The 20,792-nt window shown below is 39.5% G+C and overlaps 1 protein-coding gene and 1 pseudogene across 2 annotated transcripts in view; one reads left to right on the forward strand and one right to left on the reverse strand.

The window, feature by feature from the left end:
• RPP30 (ribonuclease P/MRP subunit p30) overlaps nucleotides 1-17,718 on the forward strand; it is a 29,584-nt gene extending 11,866 nt beyond the window's left edge. The window contains exons 6-11 of one of the 2 annotated variants that reach the window (XM_020876188.2): nucleotides 746-835; nucleotides 9,504-9,620; nucleotides 10,173-10,202; nucleotides 10,613-10,650; nucleotides 11,017-11,096; nucleotides 15,919-17,718. In XM_020876188.2, the coding sequence (XP_020731847.1) occupies nucleotides 746-835; nucleotides 9,504-9,620; nucleotides 10,173-10,202; nucleotides 10,613-10,650; nucleotides 11,017-11,096; nucleotides 15,919-16,028 (465 nt within the window). In that variant the 3' untranslated portion in view covers nucleotides 16,029-17,718. The remainder of the gene's footprint in view (nucleotides 1-745; nucleotides 836-9,503; nucleotides 9,621-10,172; nucleotides 10,203-10,612; nucleotides 10,651-11,016; nucleotides 11,097-15,918) is intronic. The other variant, XM_070470636.1, reaches the window with a different exon arrangement.
• A 907-nt stretch (nucleotides 17,719-18,625) lies between these two features.
• On the reverse strand, nucleotides 18,626-19,501 carry LOC110140775 (F-box only protein 27 pseudogene; annotated as a pseudogene).
• Nucleotides 19,502-20,792: the final 1,291 nt, after the last annotated feature.

Here is a 20,792-nt window from a genome sequence, read left to right on the forward strand (position 1 = left end):
TTTTATCCTCATTTCCTTATCTATTTATTTTGTCTTGCATGTATTTTTTTATAAGCAGTTTCAGATCTCTTTTGGAAGTAAATGCAGAGTGTCAACAGGTAATAGCAAAAATGAGAAGAAAGGAAAGAGAAATTAACAGTTGGAAAAAAAATGCATTCAGAATCATTTGATTTACAACAGTTCTCCTTTGACCATCTGTGGAGATGCTTTGTTTCTATTAACGTTTGAACAAAATGCTGTTGGTAGTGCCATGTAAGGTTTCTTTGACCACTCAGTAGACTGTTTGGACCCATAGACGTGGGACAATTGCTGGCACAAAAATAAATAATTTCTGGAGAAAGTGGACCATGCATACATTTCCTTTTAACTTTTCTTTTTTCTTGGTATCAGAGCAGTTTCCTTTTTCTGGAACAGTCTGAAGTAACCTTCCAGAAATTGAGCCTCTCTTAGCAACCTCTCCTTGTGTAGCTGACTGTGGATTAGAGGGTCTCTGGACCTTGTCTGTTGAGATTTCTGTAGACATATCACCCTACCTCAGCTGGATTACAGCTAAACCATTCAAACCAAATGTGAGTGGCTAACCGTTGGCTTTGCAAAAGGACAGGTGCATTTGAACACAGAACCCTACAGTGTCTATTGAGTGAGCCGTATCTATTTACATTTCTTTATGGCATGTTTGACCCTACCCCATTCTTAACGTGTGCCAGTTTTGCTTTTGGTTTTACTTGTGTTTTCTTCTTGACAGGTTGCTTGTACACATTTAGATGTGGATTTAGTCTGCATAACTGTAACAGAGAAGCTACCATTTTATTTCAAAAGACCCCCTATTAATGTGGTAAGTGTCACACTTTGTTCTCTATGTGTCTCTCTAGATGTGCGTTAACATGCTGGGAAAGGGACAGAGGAAACCGCTGTTTTTAGAGGGGAAAAATCAAAGGCTAGTAATAAATAGACAACTTAAAGGATTTTTTTGTGCAAGCTGACTAAAGGCTGAAAGAAAGCTTAATATAAAAAATAACTAGTAAATTACCAAGGTGTGTTTGAAAGGCCTTAGAAACTCAACTGTGTGAAGGACGTTTCCCTAAGAGGATAGCTAATAATAATGGACAGTTACAGTCTGCATGTTGCATATTAAGGAGACAGAGAAGCCCAGAAAGGAGGAGGGAATGGCAGCAGCAGTCTGGAACGGGGATGGCAGTGGCAGGGGCAGGGAGGGCAGGCAGTGGAAAGCACGGCAGGCATGGTCTGTGCCCAGTGACAGTCTGCACCAAGGTGTGCTGGCTCACGCAAAAGCCCAGCATGACTTTCGTAATAACCAAGGAGGGTGATCCTGCCTTGTACTCCTTCCTCTGCCACAGAATCTTTCTCGTTACCTTTCTACATAATTTCTCATTTTCTTCTACTCGTTATCTTCCATCTGTCACAGCTTTTATAAGTCTTATTCTATCATGAAAGTGAGGTTGCTTCACTTTGGGAGCTATAAGGTTGGCACAGCTGTCAACTATTTGCATTGGCAGCCGGATCCTGGGAGGAGTCAGGATGCTATTTTAGAACAGAGGCTTCTGAAACTGATTCCCATTCTCAAAAAGCGCTGTTGAAGGAGAAAAAGGTTTAACAGTCTAGATTACATACCCGCCCCGTCAGAATTGGAAAATTAAAAATTTATGGATTTTTTTTCAGGATAGGTAACTCCCCTATTCATTTGTCTCTGGAGAATCTTTTGTTTCCCTGTCTGCTGCTAAGGAGTTGGCTTGATGCTGAGAATAGGCAGAGACCGTAAAGGAGAAAATCGATCTGTATGGTATGGAAAAATTGAATCCGATGTGGAAAAAGTTTAAGATGGCTTATGTTTCACCCCTGAATGTATGCTACTGAAGCATTCAGGAGTAATATTTTGAAAAGTATTCAAAATTTTAAAGTTATATATTTAAAGGGAAAACTATAAAACAGCTCTTTGCTGATTAATAATGAGAATACTACTGAACATATATTTAACAACACGCTCAAATCATTGTTTCCCTGCGTTCTTGCCAGTACTTATAAATAAATGAGGAAACACTTTTAAAAAATGGTCAAATGAAGGCAAGCAGAAGCTGTACAGCTCTCCAGGCCCAGGGTTGGGACAGACCAGATTGACCTCCATTGGGTGAGACCTCCAGTGTGCCCAGCTACCATGTTGAGAGCTCAAACCAACAGTGTACCTGACGTGATGACAGTCTTCCTGGCCTCACATGGTGTTCCTCCCCTGAGGGAGCAGGCTTTGTCTCCAGAAGTTTGCCAAGGCTTTTTACCAGCTTCAGTTTGCCATTCCAGTTTACATGTAAATGGCTCTTGAACTTTCAACTTCTTTACTTTTCTCTTCACCCTTATGAACAAGGAAGGCCATTTTTTAGATGACTTTGCCTGAGTAAACCCACATACAATACTGTTTTCTTGGTTGAGAGGACACAGTGGCATGTGATGCTAAAGCCAAGTCCATGGAATGGACAGCAGTTCACAACACTTAATTCTTCTTATCCCACAACAGTGCTAAGCTGCCCAGTGGCAGTTTTGGTGATGACTTTCTCTTGGTTTCTTATGAACGTCCCGTACTATTCAACCCAGATTGTAAGCTTCTGGGAAGTGCCAGCCATGTCATGGTCTTTTCTTAATTACCCCAATACCTTCTCTTTAATGAGTCCTGCCTAAAATTTTCAGTTGAACGAGTGTACATCTAATTTCATATTGTCAAGGTACAACTTGGGGAACACAAGCAGATCCTGCAAGCCGTCAACCCTTAGCTGGTTGTGGGGCCTCGGCAGGCAGCCTCCGCAGTGAGAGGAGTGGGGCACTGGGGCAGCACGAGGAGGAGATGCACCAGGACAGCCCACCTTCCAATTCCCTCTGTAAGTTCAGCAAGGTACTATTTTTTGATGGATATTTTTGGCCACATTCCCACATTTTTTAATGTAAGAATTCTAAAAAGTAAAAATTTGACAAGTGAGACGGATATGCAGTATTTAACACAGTGTCTGCTTTTTTTAAAATCTGGTGTGAACATGTTACATATGTTGTTTAATAAAAACTAGATGATGGAGTGGAGGGAAGGCTGTGCAGTCTTATTTTTAGTCTTCGTCTAGTGTATAAGTAGGCTGCGGTGTGAATTGGTCAGGAAGCAGAAGAGTCCCTGTTAGTTTCATTCACCTCTTTTTCATTTAAAAGAAACTGGAATTAAAAGTTAAATTAACTAAAATTAAATTAAAAGCTAGAAGTGTATTGATACAATAAAAGTTATCGAGCTTGTTGTACAGTGTAAATAAAGAGTAGTTGCATAGATGTGTGTATATTATTTATACCTGATAATTATACCTATTCTGGATTTGTATGCTTAAAGTATGGAAATATATTCCCCATGAAAATACAGAAGATGTAGTGAATGTGGGGAGCAGTTTAGCCTTAAGTGTTGGTCCTTGCATGCTCTTTTGGCCCTTAGAATGAATTTGTCTTTGACCGTGACAAGTTGTTGGTTTGGTTTATAAGGATCACAATTGGGTACAGATCTTAGTTTGGATGGAGTGGCTAAAAAAAAAAAGGAGTAGTACAATATTTAATTCATAAGTCTTGACCTCCTGGCCATAAGGAATGTGAGAATTATCAGCTCAGAAAGTTGGGATTTTAAGTCAAAGGGTACAGATTTTCACTTAGAAAAAGAACTAGTGCCGAGGCTCTAATATACAGCATGGGTGACCGTAGTTAATAGTCCAGTATTGTAACTTAAAAGCAGTTGAGAGATGATCCTAAGCAGTCTCACCACAGTGGGAAAAAAAATGTTAACTGCATCAGGTGATGGTTGTATTAATTATTTTGATCTTGGTAATCATTCTGCACTGTAGAGCAATGGTCCCCAACCTTTTTGGCACCAAGGACTGTTTTCTTGGAAGACATTTTGCCATGGACTCGGGGCTTGGGGGAGGGGATAGATGTTTTCACTTTGGCCCGCTTCTCATCTCCTGCTGTGTGACCCGGTTCCTAACAGGCCATGTACTGCTACTGGTCCATGGCTTGGGGACCCCTGATGGAGAGTATGTGTATCAAATGATCACATAATATACTTTAAATATATACATTATATTTTTCAATCAGCCCTCAATAAAGCTTTAAAAAAAGAAGTAAAAGAAGGTTGCAATTATGAAGGAGGGCCCAGGAACTAGGACATACCAAAGCATTCCTTATAAATAATTTCAGCAGCTTCCATCCCTCTTGGTATCTTCACCACATGCTTAGGGCACCATGATTTCAGCTATGTTAATTCCCTCTAGAATCTCCTACAAACCTTCTCTGAAGTCTGAGTAACTTGTAGTAGAATCATTTTATATTGTTATAGTTGGGTTTCAAGAAAGTTGAATTCAGCTCCTCTTCTTGGATAACCAAATGACCTCTAATAGCATTTTAAGGTCTAAGCTCTCAGCGTGCAGCTTTAAGGTGGGGTAGATGTGAATTCTCTCTATTATGCAGGTGATATAATTGAGACTCAGGTAGCTTGCATCTCACAACAGGTACACATCTCTCTCAAAGGTTAACTTGGGATTTGTACTCAAGCTTTGATTCTAAATCTGCTGTCATTGCTATTTAAATGCTATTTACAGCAGAGCTCTTTGTTAAGCACAGAGTAATTTCATACTTTAAGAAGTCTTTATGAAATCAGGTTTTGAGAAGAATTTTCTTTAAGCAACACCTATCTTCACCTTCCCTTTGATTTTTTTTTTTTAAACAGTGTTTTGCCATTCAACAACAACTTAAGTTTTTTGAGCTGTTGTCAATGATTGTATGTTTTATGCTCTCTTTGTGAAGTTTTCCCTTCAGCATTTTCTCTAACCCTAATCCATTTGTCTTCTTGGTCCAATTAGTCCCCACTGAGAGAAATCCAGTAAATAGTATCTGAAGCAATGAGATTGTTCCAGGAATCTTTCCATATATCCTTGAGTTGGGTGTGACTGCTCTATAAACTTTATTTTTCATCACATACACTGTGAACCTAAATGTGTTAAGTACTTTAGGGATCTAGTGCTTGGAGCAGTGCCAGCAAACTTAGCAGTATCAAAAAATGTCTGTGTGGAAAAAAAAAAAAAAAAAAACCCATCAGAAATGACAGACTGTGGAAATAAGTTCACTTATGTCACAGACAAATGGCTAGTCTCTTTAATATATAAAGAGCTCCTAGAAGCTGATAGGGCTTCCCTGGTGGCTCAGACGGTAAAGAATCCTCCTGCAATGCAGGAGACCTGGGTTTGATCCCTGGGTGGGAAAGATCCCCCCGGAGAAGGGCATGGCAACCCACTCCAATATTCTTACCTGGAAAATCCCCATGAACAGAGAAGCCTGGCGGACTACAGTCCATGGGGCCGCAAAGAGTCAGACATGACTGAGTGACTAAACATGCATACAGAAGTTGATAAGCTTAAAAAAGAGAGAGAGATGTTCAATCCAAAAAAATGGATTAAGAGTATGAAAAAGACATTTCACAGGAAAGGAAATACAAATAGGCTGTTAACATATGAAAAGATGCTTATATTCATCATGCTAAGAGAAATTCACATCAAAAATCACCTATCTAATTGGCACAAACCCAGAAGTTTGATGACACATGGTTGTAAGGCTGTGGGAAAGCAAGGATTCTCATGCTTTGATTGTAACTGTGAAAGTGGAGCAATCCATATGAGGGAGGGTTAATTTGGCAACAGCTATCAAAATTATACATGCTTTACTCTCTGACCTAGAGTATTAGTTGCTTGGGGTTATCATAACAGAGTACCACAAATGGGGTGGCTTAAACTAATAGAAATGCATCAACTCACAGTTCTGGAGACTGGAAGTCTGAAATCAAGACATTATGGGGTTATGCTCCCTCTGAGACAAGTTAGGGAGATCCTTCTTTGTCTCTTCCCAGCTTTTTGTGATTTGCTGGCAATCTTTGGTGGTCGTTGGCCTGCAGCTGCATAGCTCTGATTTCTGCCTCTGTCTTTATTGTGTGTCTCTTATGTCTTCACATGGTCATCATCTTATAAGGACACCAGTCATACTGGAATAGGAATCTGCCCTATTTCAGCATGACTTCATTTTAATTTACATCTATAGTGACCCTGTTTCCAAATAAGGTTATATCCTAAATACTGAGTTAATTAGGACCTCAACATAACCTTCATAAAAGACACAATTCAATCCGTAATACCCAGCAATCGCACCTTAGCGTTTGTTCTACAGGTATATTGGAACAACTGAAAACTATCAGAGGCTTGGTTAAGCATGCCATACCTCTTCAATGGAGTGCTACAGCTCTAAAGTGATGCTAAAGTTAGGAACTGACATGGAAAACCCTTCAAGGCAGAACCACAATGTCGTAGGCTACCTTTGGGGTAAGAAAGAGGAAAACAGATGTTCATATTTGCTTATATTTGTATGAAGAAACTCTGGGAAAAGACAGAAGAAATTAATAAAAGTGACTATGGGAGGTGGGGGTGGGGCAAACAGGAGCAGAGATACAATTAAGACTTTTGTTGCTTTCTTGTGTTACTTGATATGTGAATCGTGTGAACAAGTTACCTACCTCAAAGAGTGATACACCAAGAGTGTCCTCCTTTGCACTTCAGTAAAGAACTGATTTTTATGAAATAAACAGGAATCTGTATATTGTCCCAGTAATCAACCCCCTATTTTCTTTCTCTTCTTTCTCTTAAGCTTTGCTTTAGTTCTTGGAATTTTACCACCACTATCTTTTCACATGTCACACACCTGCTCTTGGTTTGTAGCATCGTTATGAGTTATTTCTCATTAGTAAAGAAATATCTGCTTATTCCAGAACCTTTGGTCAGAGATGCAAACAAAAGCTAATCAAGCAGGCACTGGCATTCTTTATGAAAAAGCTGTTATGAACAATCAGTTGATGAGCTTAAGGCAATTTACATTAAAATGGTCTTGGAAGCAGGAGCGCAGGTAATGAGTCTGTATTTCATCTATCTAAAATTTTTAAATAAAGTGTTATGAAAGACGTGTTCACAGCCTTCAGTAGCACATTATCTTCAGTTTCTGAGTTTTCTTTCCATTTTAAAAGTGAATTTGATTAATGTACTAAGATCAGAATCAGAACTTTTTTCTTAAAAAATAATTAAATGGATAATTGTGTCCATTTAACCCTCACCACGCCCAAAAAAGTTTTTATTTTGCTCTGGTCCCCAAGGGGGCGGGAGGTGGGGGAAGTAGCAAGAATACTTTGGAACCTGGTCACCTAGTTCTCTGTGTCACCTGCATCTTTTATTTCTCCTCTTCTCCATCTTACTGACCTGTGCTTTAGTTCAGCACCTAGAGGGATGAGGAAAAGAAGTACATGTAAGTAAGCCTCTTTGGCTAATTAGTAGTTTTGGTTAGAGAAATAGCCAGGGGGATAGTTGAGAATATGGTTGAAAGACATGACTTGGTTTATCTGTGAATTTCAATTTGCCAAATTAACCCTGGTTTCTTTTATGATGGATAATCCATAATGAACAGCATTATCATATGACTTCTTTTCCATAAGCTACTATTTATTCCCTCAGAATATATTAAGTGCTTTTTATATAAAAGAAGAGCTCAGTGTTACAGAGAAGTATCATGATTCCAGCTTCCAAATGTCCAAGCTAGACAGGGAGAATGGGATGTATCTGTGCCCCAAAGAATATCATAGCAGACATTATTCCCAGATAGAATCAACACAAGACAAAGAATTGGGGGCAGGAAGAAGCTGTCGGAAAAAAAGGAGAGGGGGAGTTTGCGGTGTAGAAAACAGGGTGTAAATGCTAATTAAACTAGGATCAGGTATATAGGGAAGCTAAAATAAAATCTGGGCGCCTCAAGGCAGAAGAAAAGGAAAGGGAAGATTAGGGGATGAAAAAAAAGTCTGTATTCAGAAGACCGATTTTTTGCATTCCTTGTTACACTCAGGAATAGACCTCCAGCTGTCCCAGCTGGACAGGTCCCAACCCATCTACCTCCTGGGCTTTGCCTGCTTTACTTACTTGGTTCCTTCAAGAGACCGCTGCGGCCATCGAGACTCTAATCATCACCTCCATGAGAAAATCCTTAGATGCTTTGTGTGGCTACTAAGATTAATTCTGTCTCTATTCTAAAGACCTGCACTGCTGGCCCTTCCATCCTCTTCCAGCCTCCACTCTCACCACAGGGCCCTCCACCTCCTCTCCTCCCCAGCCTTTGACCTACTCCACCACCCCCTCCAACCCTGGAGCCTCTTCATATACACACCCCCACCCCGCCCTGTGCACGTGCTTCACTCTTCTGCTATTTAGCTGATTAAGTCCTTCCTCACCTGCACCTAGACTTCTCCTTGACATTACTTAGCACAGTGGAAGTTTTTGATTTTTGTGTAATTATTTGTTGGCCTTCCCCACTAAACCGTAAGTTTTTAGAAGAGAAGAACCATGTAAGCTTTTGCTCACCATTCCCATGCACAGCTGGCTTGAAACCCCTCTCTTGTAAATGGATGAAGATGCAAATCACTCATCAGGGAAGCGGAATAGTGTAGTGGTGGATTTAGTCCCATTGCCACCTCTTCCAGGCTGAACAATCAGTTGACGAGCTTAAGGCAGTTTACATTAAAATGGTCTTGGAAGCGGGAGCTCAGGTATTCTGTGTTTCATCTATCTAAAATTTTTAAATAAGCTGTTACCTGTGGATACCTGTGGATTCCACCCTATTAAGAACACCTTAAACAAGAAAGTTTCTGTTTCTCATGTAGAAGGCCAAGCTTGCAAGCTGGCCAATGTCAGGGATGCAGGCTGCTTTCATTGGTTTTTGCTGGGCATTCATGAACCCCACTTAAGATACTGACTCCATTAGTAAAGAAAATGGGGAGATCAGAGCGGGACAGTTAGCTGTCTCTGCCATAGTGCTTTCTAGGCATTGTGTGTGTTGAATAAATACATAAGACTCTCAGCACAGTGGCTGGCACATAGCACTTCTTGGCTGTTTGTGTTTCTTTCTTCAGCATTTGCATACTAAATCACTTACCCTAGATGCCTTCTACTCCTGTTCTTAGGATGTTTTTGAGTTCTTCACTTTTTGTCTCTTCATTCTGGATCAAATTAGTTGGTTTACTACATTTGCAAACAGTCTACCCTGCCTGTAGGGAACATATCTCCAATTTCCTTTTGCTAGTTCATGGAGTAGTAGCCCTTCTGCCACACCACTGGGACATTGCTCTCCTCAGCCTCTTGATGACTCCTGTTTATATAAAGTCAGCTTCCCGACAGCTCAGATAAACTCTATTGATCAAATAGAGCCAAAGATCTCTTTTTCTCCCATGGATGGTGCCATCCAAGCACAAATATGCCTTTTTTCAAAGCTATTCCTGGACATGCAGGAGCTAGGCGAGGAGGGACAGGGTGAGGAAGGAGGTGAGAGGGAAGTTCAGTGAAAATAAAGTAAGACAGTGTGTGTTAGCCTTGACAGTTTTGTTTCCTTTGTTTCCTGTGAAGGCAATTGACCGAGGAGTGGGCTTTGAACTTCTCTATAGCCCTGCTATCAAAGACTCCACGATGAGAAGGTACACAATTTCCAACGCCCTCAATTTGATGCAGGTCTGCAAAGGAAAGGTATGGTTCCATAATTTTAGGATGTTTTTCAAATCTGATTGTTTATTATTAATATACTGGGGTTATCCAGCTGATCCTTAGAGCAAAAAGTTCTCAAGGCCCAAGAACAAATTCTCCCATTTCACCAGGCTCTGCAGGTTTTAAGAGAAAGAAAAATACCCTAGGGAAAAATAACATGAAGGGGGGGAAGATGTGTTGAAAGTCTTTATCTTTCAGTAAAGAATTGGCCATTTACCTACTGTGAAAGAACAGTCTGGAGAGCAATTATTTGTCCTCATTGAGTTGAATTAAGGTTACATGCCCTTTTCAACTAGTTTTTTAAACGGATTCATCTTTCCTAAGATCTGTTGGGAAGGCCTGTTCTGTTTCTTACTTTAGGCTGCTTTTAGTCTGACATGAGGTCTTTCATCCATCACTTTAATTATGTACCTTATCTTAAGAAGAAGTTGGTGTTTATGTTAAAATTTGATTGCTGGTTATTTGTATTGTAAGACTCTTCAGTTTTTTCCCACATTTATCTAAGATTAATGTTGATTACTTTCTATTTTGTAGAATGTAATTATATCTAGTGCTGCAGAAAGGGTAAGTCTGGCATTAAGTACTTTGTTTTCACTTTTCAAGTTTTAAAACTAAAAGGTTTCTAGGGCAGAAATTAGAATAGTAATGTAATAAAAGGTTGTGTTTGCATTGTTAACTTCATTTGCTCATTGTAATTGCTGAAGAGCAATTTTATCCCTATTTATCCCCATTCTTTTGAGGCTTCAAATTTTGTTTATATAAATAGTCTTTCCTTTATATTGTTGTAAAATGCTTTTCAAGGATCTTTTTTATTTTAAAAAATGTAAGAAACCCATCAAAATTATAACGACTTAAATTTATGCAGTTGACTTCCTTATTTTTAGATACTTAAGCATCCTATTTACTGCAGATGAAGTCATTGAAATGTTATGAATAACTTCTCTCATATCTATTTTTTGTTCATTTTATTTTAGCCTTTAGAAATAAGAGGCCCATACGATGTGGCAAACTTGTATCCTTTTCTGAATAAGAAGTCATTGCAATTTTCTTTTAGGAAATTTGGAATTTGATATATTAAACTTTAACAGGAGTTTTAAAACTATAAGTTTATCAACTAAGAGCTTCAAAAACAAATTACATCAGACTTAAAGTGCTTTATCCTTTTGTTTTCTGGATGAAGGGTAAAGTAGAAAAGAAGGGGAAGAGTAAAAATTTAGAGTTAAATGAGTCTTTTCTCAAATGCTTTTTCCATTTGGGCTAAGAACTGTAGAATTAAAGTGTCTCTTTCGGTGCCAGGGCAGCTGGCATTGTCAGTTATGTTTCTGTTAGTCTGGTGTCCTCGGCTGACTCTGGGCTGAAATCTTTAACGACCCCCCAGAGGGTTGCTGTTTGGGCTGTCCGAAAGTGATGCCAAGGCTGCAGTGTCCACCAACTGCCGAGCAGTGCTTCTGCATGGAGGTGAGCATGTTTTTCCAACAGAATCACTTGAGTCGTCATGTTAAGAGCCAGTCATTTCTGTCAGACAGTTGAGCCATATCAATTTTTATTATCCTACCCCTCAGAGTTCCTTTAAAGTCATCTTTTCTGAACCCACTAGCCATGTGCATCAATGCTTTTCTTGCCCTTCACTTAAGGCTTTATGTTCTGTAGTTTGTGGAATGAATATACTTTGCCTTGAGTGTTGAATGCGTTCTTTCAAGCTCTACAAAAATATATCCCTGCCTACATTTTGACAGGCCTCTAATTGCCCTTTCTCCTCCAGAAGGACATGCTTTCCCCGCTGAAAATCACTGAGAGAAGTAAAAAGTGAAAAGTACATGTTAAGCCATTGACGAGGAGCACAAAAGGGCCAAACACGTTTTTAAAGATCCAGCTAGCAAATTCAGACCACAGCTTTGCACATTTATTACATCTTGTGGTTCTTTTCTCATGTTTTGTTTCCATGTTCAAGTATGCATAGACTCCATGTTTTTTACTCACATTTCATTTACATATATCTACCTCCTTACCTTAATTCCACTACTTGAAGGCACTGAATTTCTTGTTCATCAGATGATAAAAATTGAACTAGAAGTGTTTGATATGCCAGGACTCTGGAGAATGAAAAAAAGGCTTTTTATTTATTTATTTTCCATTTGTTTTTATTAGTTGGAGGCTAATTACTTTACAGTATTATAGTGGTTTTTGCCATACATTGACATGAATCAGCCATGGATTTACATGTATTCCCCATTCCGATCCCCCCCTCCCGCCTCCCTCCCCATCCCATTCCTCTGTGTCTTCCCAGTGCACCAGCCCTGAGCACTTGTCTCATGCATCCAACCTGGGCTGGTGATCTGTTTCACCCTTGATAGTATGCTTGTTTCAATGCTGTTCTCTCAGAACATCCCACCGTCTCCTTCTCCCACAGAGTCCAAAAGTCTGTTCTGTACATCTGTGTCTCTTTCTGTTTTGCATATAGGGTTATCGTTACCATCTTTTTAAATTCCATATGTATGCGTTAGTATACTGTATTGGTCTTTATCTTTCTGGCTTACTTCACTGTGTATAATGGGCTCCAGTTTCATCCATCTCATTAGAACTGATTCAGATGAATTCTTTTTAATGACTGAGTAATATTCCATAGTGTATATGTACCATAGCTTCCTTATCCATTCATCTGTTGATGGGCATCTAGGTTGCTTCCATGTCCTGGCAATTACAAACAGTGCTGCGATGAACATTGGGGTGTTTAGCTGTTTTTGTCTTCATTCTCTTTGTAATTTTTAGTACTAGTAGTTATGGTCAGGAAGCAGTTTACTTGATATCATCCACTTGAGTGTTAAGCTTCAGAATTGGTTGCTACATAAAGACTAGATTATTTAACAAAAGAGTAGTTAAGTTATTGAGGGCTTGTATATTATGTGTGGATTTTAATGATCTGATTTCTGCTTGGGAGAACGGGTTGCTGTATTGACTTACCATGAATTAGATGATTTTGCTTTTGTTTTCAACATTTTTAGTGTGAGGTTCTTTTATTACATACCTAGCCTAGTCCCATCATATAAGCTCTGGGAATGACCAAATTAATTAGAACTTTTATCAAGATTTTCTGAAATTAGGAAATAGTTCAGACTGGTAATTCTGCCATTATTTTTGTCTGTCTTAAGTGAACGTAAGGAATCATTAAGATTTTGGGTAACAGTTAGTGGTCTAAAACAGACTAAGACAAAGAAGGGAAACTAATTTTTAAAATTTAATAGGGAAAAATACGAAGATCTACTCTTGACTTCAAGAACGTCAGCTATTCAATATAAGTTATATCTAAAGCTAGGCTTTTATGGAAGCTAAACTAAAAGAAGTCTCGTGTACTTTAATAGCATTCCCATTCATTCTAGTTGTGCCCTAAACAGCCCTAGTTCATGCTCGCTGTCCCTGTAGAATTAATATCACATCTATAGGATAAATTGTAATTACCAGGGTTTTAGTTGACATTGGAATCAATGAGACAGTAGTGTGGTGGGATACTAGGATTACTGATTCAGTCTAAGGTTCTGTTCAGTTCAGTTGCTCAGTTGTGTCCAACTCTTTGTGACCCCGTGGACGGCAACACACCAGGCTTCCCTGTCCATCACCAACTTTCAGAGTTTACTCAAACTCATATCATTGAGTCAGTGATGCCATCCAGCCATCTCATCCTCTGTCGTCCCCTTCTCCTGCCTTCAATCTTTCCTGGCATCAGGATCTTTGCAGAGAGTCAGTTCTTCACATCAGGTAGCCAGAGTATTGGAGCTTCAGCTTTAGCATCAGTCCTTCCAATGAGTATTAAGGACTAATTTCCTTTAGGATTGACTGGTTTGATCTCCTTGCTGTCCAAGTGACTCTCAAGAGTCCTCTCCAACACCACGGTTCAAAAGCGTCAATTCTCCGGTATTCAGCACTCTTAATGGTCCAACTCTCACATCCGTACATGACTACTGGAAAACATAGCTTTGACTAGACAGACTTTTGTCAGCAAAGTAATGTCTCTGCTTTTTAATATGCTGTCTAGGTTTGTCATAGCTTTTCTTCCAAGGAGCAAGCATCTTTTTAATTTTATGGCTGCAGTCACCATCTGCAGTGATTTTGGAGCCCAAGAAAATAAAGTCTCTGACTGCTTCTATTGTTTCCTGATGAAAGTGAAAGAAGAGAGTGAAAAAGCTGGCTTAAACTCAACATTCAAAAACTAAGATCATGGCATCTGGTCCCATCACTTCATGGCAAATAGATGGGGTAAACAGTGGAAACAGTGAGAGCCTAAGTTTACATGAAAAGAATTACTCGATTCTGAGGCAAGAGGATTCAAAGTCTCACTGTTATCCTCTGTACTGGTAAGACCAAACTGGCACCTGCATCATCCTGAGTGCCACATTTAAGGACACCACTGCACAGAAGCACTACCAGAAGTTGGTTAATTCTTGGAGGGTGTGAAAACCCTATCATGAGAGCAATTGTTGAAAATAGTGCAGGAGTAGAGACCTAGAAAACAGAGAGTTGAGACACACAGTAGTAGCTGGCCTTCCACATTTTAAGGCTTGCTATAAGGAATCAAAGTTAGATGAGTCCTGTGGTGTTCTAGCAACCAGTGAATAGCAATTTTAAGGTCGAGACAGAGAAAAGAGGTTCAGGGTCTAAAAGACTTACTTTAGTAACTATATAAAAATCTTGTTTTTCAGTGGTTTATAATCTTGTTGGCTTAGATTAAGACGTGAATGTTCGTGTGATTAAAAAAGAATATTTCTGACATGGAACTAAAATAATTTTGAAACTAATCCTTTTTGTTTGGTTACAAACATTTTTGTTAATTGCTTTTCACAATTTAATTTTTATATTTTTTATTTGTTCTGCTGATTTTTAGACTTTTACTCATAATCATAGTGATAAACATCTGTAAGTGTAACATTTAAATGCAAATTTTGGGCAATTTCTGTTTGTTTTGAGGTTCCCTGATTATTTTGGCATTGTAATGACCTTGAGAGAAGTTTTGTCCCTGTTATAAATTGAAATGCTTTTAAATAACTGACAGAAATTTAGTAGACTTGGTAAATTAATCTTGATAAATGAGAAGGTAATATTTAACTTTTTAGAAATGACTTTACTTCTATTACATGAAATAAGTCTTAATTAAATTTGTGTTTATCAAGTCCCTTTGATTTTATCTCTTTTGTTACCAAAGGGTTTTGCTTCCTCCCTCATCCTTCCCCATTTCTTAAGGACTAAGTTTAAATCTCTTCATGGCACTGTGACCTTTCATAAACTACCCCTCCAGCCTTGATTCCCTCTGATTTTTTCACACTCCTCCTTTACACCAGTCATCTTGTCTCCTAAGTATTATTTTCTTCTTATCCCTCTCTCCATATCTAAGGAAAACTTTCCTTTTTCTTTTCCTTCTTTTATGATAGTGTTACTTCTTTTATGATACCTTCCTGATTCATCCAGGCAGGGTTACTTCTTGTGGGGTCTCCATTCCTATTATACTATTATATTTGCCCTGATGTGCTGTCAGTATGGGTAGAAAGAAGCACTGTTTAGGCATCTCAGAATCCTCTGTAAGTGACACAGTGCCTGGCCCCTTAGTACATTTTTAGCAGAAGTTAGCTAGACTGAAGCTGAACTCTGCTGCCAGCCTGACTTAAACATCTAATAATTTCCATTCTTCTTTGTCCATTGTCACCAACATAAAAGAGATCAATAACCGTGTGTATTATTCTTTATTCACTCAATAAGTATTTCTTAAACACTTGTTACATAGCCAGGCATTGCTGTATGTTGGCCATGTGATTGATTCTTCAGACAGACACTCATGATCTAGTGAGGGACACAGATAATGAATGGTCTGCGCCATAAAATGAAGTGAGCACACACACTACCATGGATCAGTACGGCTGACTGGTGTACTTGCTGTCCTGACTCATCCGTCTCTACCACACTTTAAGCATGTGCTGGCCCAACCTCTGAAACTTGGTTTCTGGCTACATGAGATACCATTAGAGACAGACCATTAGAGACAACTTGCCCTGTAATTTTACCCTAGAGGGTAGTCCCTTTGGAATGAACTAGCTGTTAATAATATACTGATATTTGTATAATCTAGGGGCAGGTAAAGGTGATAGCAGTAAGTAGCATCAGTGCTCTTAGCAGTTCATATAGGTTTATCATTTACTCATGCTATAAGTCACAGTAACATGGGGATGCTTGTTACACCACCTGTTTAAATCATATCTTAACCTTAAGCACCTTGGTTTCCCTGTTTGACTTATAGAAACTAGAAAAACTGCTTTTGGAATTATTTCCACGGTGAAGAAACCTCGGACATCAGAAGCAGATGATGATTCTCTTCCAGCCTGCAAAAAAGCCAAGTGTGAGAGCTGAAAAGAACCCTCCATCTCGGTCAACACTCTGCCCTTTCAGAGTCCATCAGCCGCTCTGAACAGAAACGGAACCCCTGTATGCTTCACTGTTTGCACTTGGAGCCAGATGTCACTAGTCTATAAAAACAATCTTATATTCAAGCCATTAAAATAACAAAACCTAGTAAAGCATCAAAAAAAGTCTGTCCCCGTAATGAATTTAGATATATTTTGGGAGAAAAACAAAGACTAGTTTGTTTATCCTTTGCATTAAGTGATAAATGGCAGGTATACTTGAATAAGATGTTTTAATACAAGAGACTCTTTAAAAATGTTTCTTGTTCATTTTGAAGTGCATGCTTTTCAGCTTCACTTGGTATACATGGCTTATTATTTTTTAGTTTTACTACTCAAAAAGTGATTATTTTGAGGACTAATAAAACTTTTGTTAAGGGGTTGACTTTTTAGTTGATCTTTTGTTTTAAGCCTCTCTTTCATTATGTTCATGAAGTCCAAGTCCTTTCTAAGAGGAATTGCTATAAAATTTGTGGAAGGAAAGGGAAGGTGCACATAAAATCCCACTTGGCCTCTTCCTTTGCTGCTTCTTACCTCCATGATATCCTTAAAATAGGATTCCTCTGAGTTGGAAGCCCCTGAAAACCTGATACTGATTTTTATAAAACTATAGTAAAAATCTCAAAGTACTGGATTCAACCAATTTTGTAAATAATTTTTTTTAATAGTGGGATCGTTATGTTAAATAGAAAGAGCCTTTTTTTTACAGGTATCTGCATTAGTGCTATATTGATACTAAGAAAATTGGAGAAAGCTTTATACCGAACTTACCTATGAATTCAGATGCTTACATAAAATATTGGCAAAACAGTGTATCCAGGTGAGATTTATTCTAGAAATGTGTTTCAGTTCTTTTCAGTGTACTATACTTTATCATATTAATAGGTCAAATTAGATAAATCAGAATCATCTTAATAGATGCAAATAAGACATTTAATAAAACATGAAATCTACTCCTAATTTAAAAAATAATAGAAGCCCTTAACAAAATATAAGTATAGGGATACTTCATACATACATGCATATGTTTGTTTCTATTTATATACTGTATTAAGCATCATGATTCTAAAGTAAAGCATTTTTTACTCCCATCTGAACGCAATATGATGGGTTAGCCTGCTGCACTCCCTGAAACAGATGACCACTGCTGCTGAACCCTAGAGCCTGCCACTGCCTTGAGTGCCAGCCTGCTTCTGCCTTCCCCCTGCTGCATTCACCAAGGTGTGTGTGTATTCACAAGTCTGTTTATGCCATTGCGTTTATTTAGCATTATAAAATTATGTAAGTTGATTTAAAATGATGAAAACTGATGAACTAGGAGGAGCAAAAAAGATTCCCAGGAAAATTAATGCTTTTGAAAAATTTTAAAAAGATAAGTCATTTAAAAGAACTGTCAAAATAGGTGTGAGCAAGACAACTAGACTTGGAAGAGATCCAGTGGACATTTACGAGTCTTTTATTTTTTTTCTTCTTCTTTTTTAAATTGATGTAACATTGTTTATAAAGTTTTATGTGTATAACATTATAATTCAACTTATGTACACTACCAAAAGTTTCTACCCATCACCATACAGTTGACCCCTTACCAATTAATTCCACATAAGAATGAAATCATTTAGTATTTGTCTTTCTCAGAAGTCTGACTTAATTCCCTTAGCATCATATCCTCAAGGTCCATCTGTGGTGTCACAAATGGCAAGATTCCTTCTTACTTTATGGCTAAGTAGTAGTCTATATTATATATTCACACACAAAGCACATCTTTTTTTTTTTTTAAGGATGCATACATATTCTATTTTATTGTGGCATATATACACATGTCCAACTCTTTGTGACCCAATGGACTGCAGCACGCCAGACTACAGTTGTTTTCTTCTGTACAGTTTTCTCTCAACTGAAACAACTTCTTACTCTGAACTGAGTAGTCGTCAAGCTGTTAACACTGTATTTCTATTCATCTTTGGCAAAATTTTATTACCTATGATCAACATATATTCCTAATTTACTCTCCCCATATTTAAAAAGAATTTCAAAGTAACAAAATAATTTTATACACTATACAAATCAGAGCAGGGTTGGGCTCGGGGGACCAATTCATTGTTCACAGGGTGGGCAGAACTCTCTGCCTCCACACATTTTTTGAGCTAGTTTTCATTTTCAGCTCTTGAGTCTTGCTCCCAGGTTTGAAATCACAGTTTAGGGGCTGGAATTACTCGGCCACAGGGATTGAGCTTCCAGTTCAGAGGTGAGGAGAGGGCTTCTTGGAAGTGACCAATGAAGCCCTCTCACCATTTCCCAGTGTTCACCCGTGTGTCTCCACTCCATAGAACAGGGGCTGTATTAGAGCAGCAGCAGCCAGTAGACCTGATGTAAAAGCATTCTTCTCGTAGCTTCTCGTAGAATTTAAAGACAGGGCCCGGGAGAACCCCTGATTGGACCCAGGAGATCCCAGGATGCCAGGAACTACAAGCCCTTGATTATTGAGTTGGCCCAGTCAATGGTGCTGGAAGGCATGGTAGGTGGTTTAACAAGGACAGTCCTCCACTAGAGTTGACAGACCCGCACAATCACACTGGCCTTGGGCACGATGATTCCATAGTCCTCAGGCAGGAACCTCATGTCCCAAATCCAGTGTTCCAGAGACACAAAGCGGACGCCCTTCTTGAGGTTGGAGAACACGTGGTTGGTCTTAAAAGAGATACTGGTTCTACCTTGATGGATTGGACTAGGAGAGAAATGATGTAGCTTGGCCTGCTTGGCATCTAGAAGTTGGACAGTTAGCTCATACAGACAGACCAAGGCTTCTTGGTCTACCCACCAGGCAGAGACACAAATCTCAATCTTTCCACTATCCAGGAGTTCCGGCCATAGACCTTCCTTCTCCAGGTCCAACACTTGCTTCTTGTAACACCACCTGTAGAAAGGCCAGAAAGAGTCCTCGGGAGCTAGCCTGCGGTCTTCCTCCCAGCTTTCCTCCTCTCTCCAGCTTCTACAGTTGACTGTCCTCCAAGGCAGGAAGGCATCTATGCCACGGGGGTTCGGGTAGAGATTGCGTCCTAAAGGTCTGCGCTCGCAGAAGCGGCCCAGGAGGCAGGGCCTGGGGTCGTCGTCGTCGTCTGGGGGCAGGCAGGTGCGGAAGACGGGCCACAGCTTGGCGTGGCTGTAGGGCAAGATGCTCAGCCACACGGCCCGGGTGTCCACCAGGGAGCGCCAATACCAGCACACGTGGCGGCATTGCCCTAGCAGCACGCTTGCGGGCAGGTAGCTCAGCACTTCCAGCAGCATCTCGATGGGCAATTGGCTTAAGCCGGGCGCCTCCTCGGATTCAGGGTCGGAAGCAGGAATACAGGCGGGCAGGCCCCGGGAGGCTGAGGCCCCTGTGGTCTCCTCGCCAGGCCCCGCGGTTGCGGCTGCTTGCATCTCAGCCAGTGTTCCTCACCAGTGGGCCTTCACCTTGCCTCCCTTCACAAACCACATCTTTATCTGTTCATTTGTTGATGGACATTTAAGTTGTTTCCATACCTTAGCTATGTAAATAGCGCTGTAGTGAACATAGTAGTGCATACATCTTTACAAACCTGTGCTTTCGTATTCTTTGGATAAATTCCCAGAAGTGCAATAGCTGAGTCGTGGTAGTTCTATTCTTAATTTTTTGAGGAATCTCCATAGTGTTTTCCGTGTTTGCATTTTCACCAATAATGTATGAGGGGTCCCTTTTCTCCACATTCTCTCTATAACATTTGTTATTTTCTGCCTTTTTGATAATAGCCACATTCCAATAGGCAGTCAGGTGTGACGTAAGTATTAGCATTACCTTTCTGCATGTTGACTTCTCAGGCAAGGGAAACTTGCAAAAGTAAAAGGCTACACAGCAAAAGAAACCCCCCAGCGAAATGAAAAGACAGCCAACAAGGACTTACTGAATAGCACAGGGAACAATAATAAATATTTTGTAATAAACTGTAAAGAAGAATTTGAAAAAGTATGATATGTGTGTGTGTAAAAGAAAGTTTTTGTCTAGTAAAAAGGCAGCCTTTTGAGTGGGAAGATATTAAAATAATGTAGCCAAAATATATTAAAATTCATACCACTCACCAACAAAACACTAAACAACCCGATTAAAAAATGGACAGAGGATCTGAATATAGACGTTTTTCCAGAGATGTACAGATGGCCAATAATTGGCACATGGAGAGATGTTCAATATCACTTATTCAAATCAACGCTAAATGAGATACCACTTTTCTTCTTTAAAGAGAACAGAACTCAGAAACGAAGATCCCCCATCAGTGGAACCATACTTTGAAGAATAGGCTTTGATGTGATGCGATGTGATGTGAAAGTCGCTCAGTTGTGTCCGACTCTTTGCAACCCCATGTACTATACAGTCCATGGAATTCTCTAGGCCAGAATACTGGAGTGGATAGCCTTTCCCTTCTCTAGGGTTTCTTCCCAACCCAGGGATTGAACCCAGGTCTCCCGCATTACAGGCGGATTCTTCACCAGCTGAGCCACAAGGGAAGCCCATAAGTGCACAAAGGATTGCACATGAGTGTATATTTACATATTTTAACTTGAAATTTTTAAGGGGATATGTGTTCAACTTATTTTTGATGCATCTCCATAATCTACATTTTCGATCAACTGACTGTATATTAGCCTCATCTGTGCCAGAAAGTAAAGTTATGGCGAATGTGAGTCTTGTTTGAAA

The sequence above is a fragment of the Odocoileus virginianus genome, chromosome 7, assembly GCF_023699985.2.
Source record: "Odocoileus virginianus isolate 20LAN1187 ecotype Illinois chromosome 7, Ovbor_1.2, whole genome shotgun sequence".
NCBI lineage: Eukaryota > Metazoa > Chordata > Mammalia > Artiodactyla > Cervidae > Odocoileus > Odocoileus virginianus.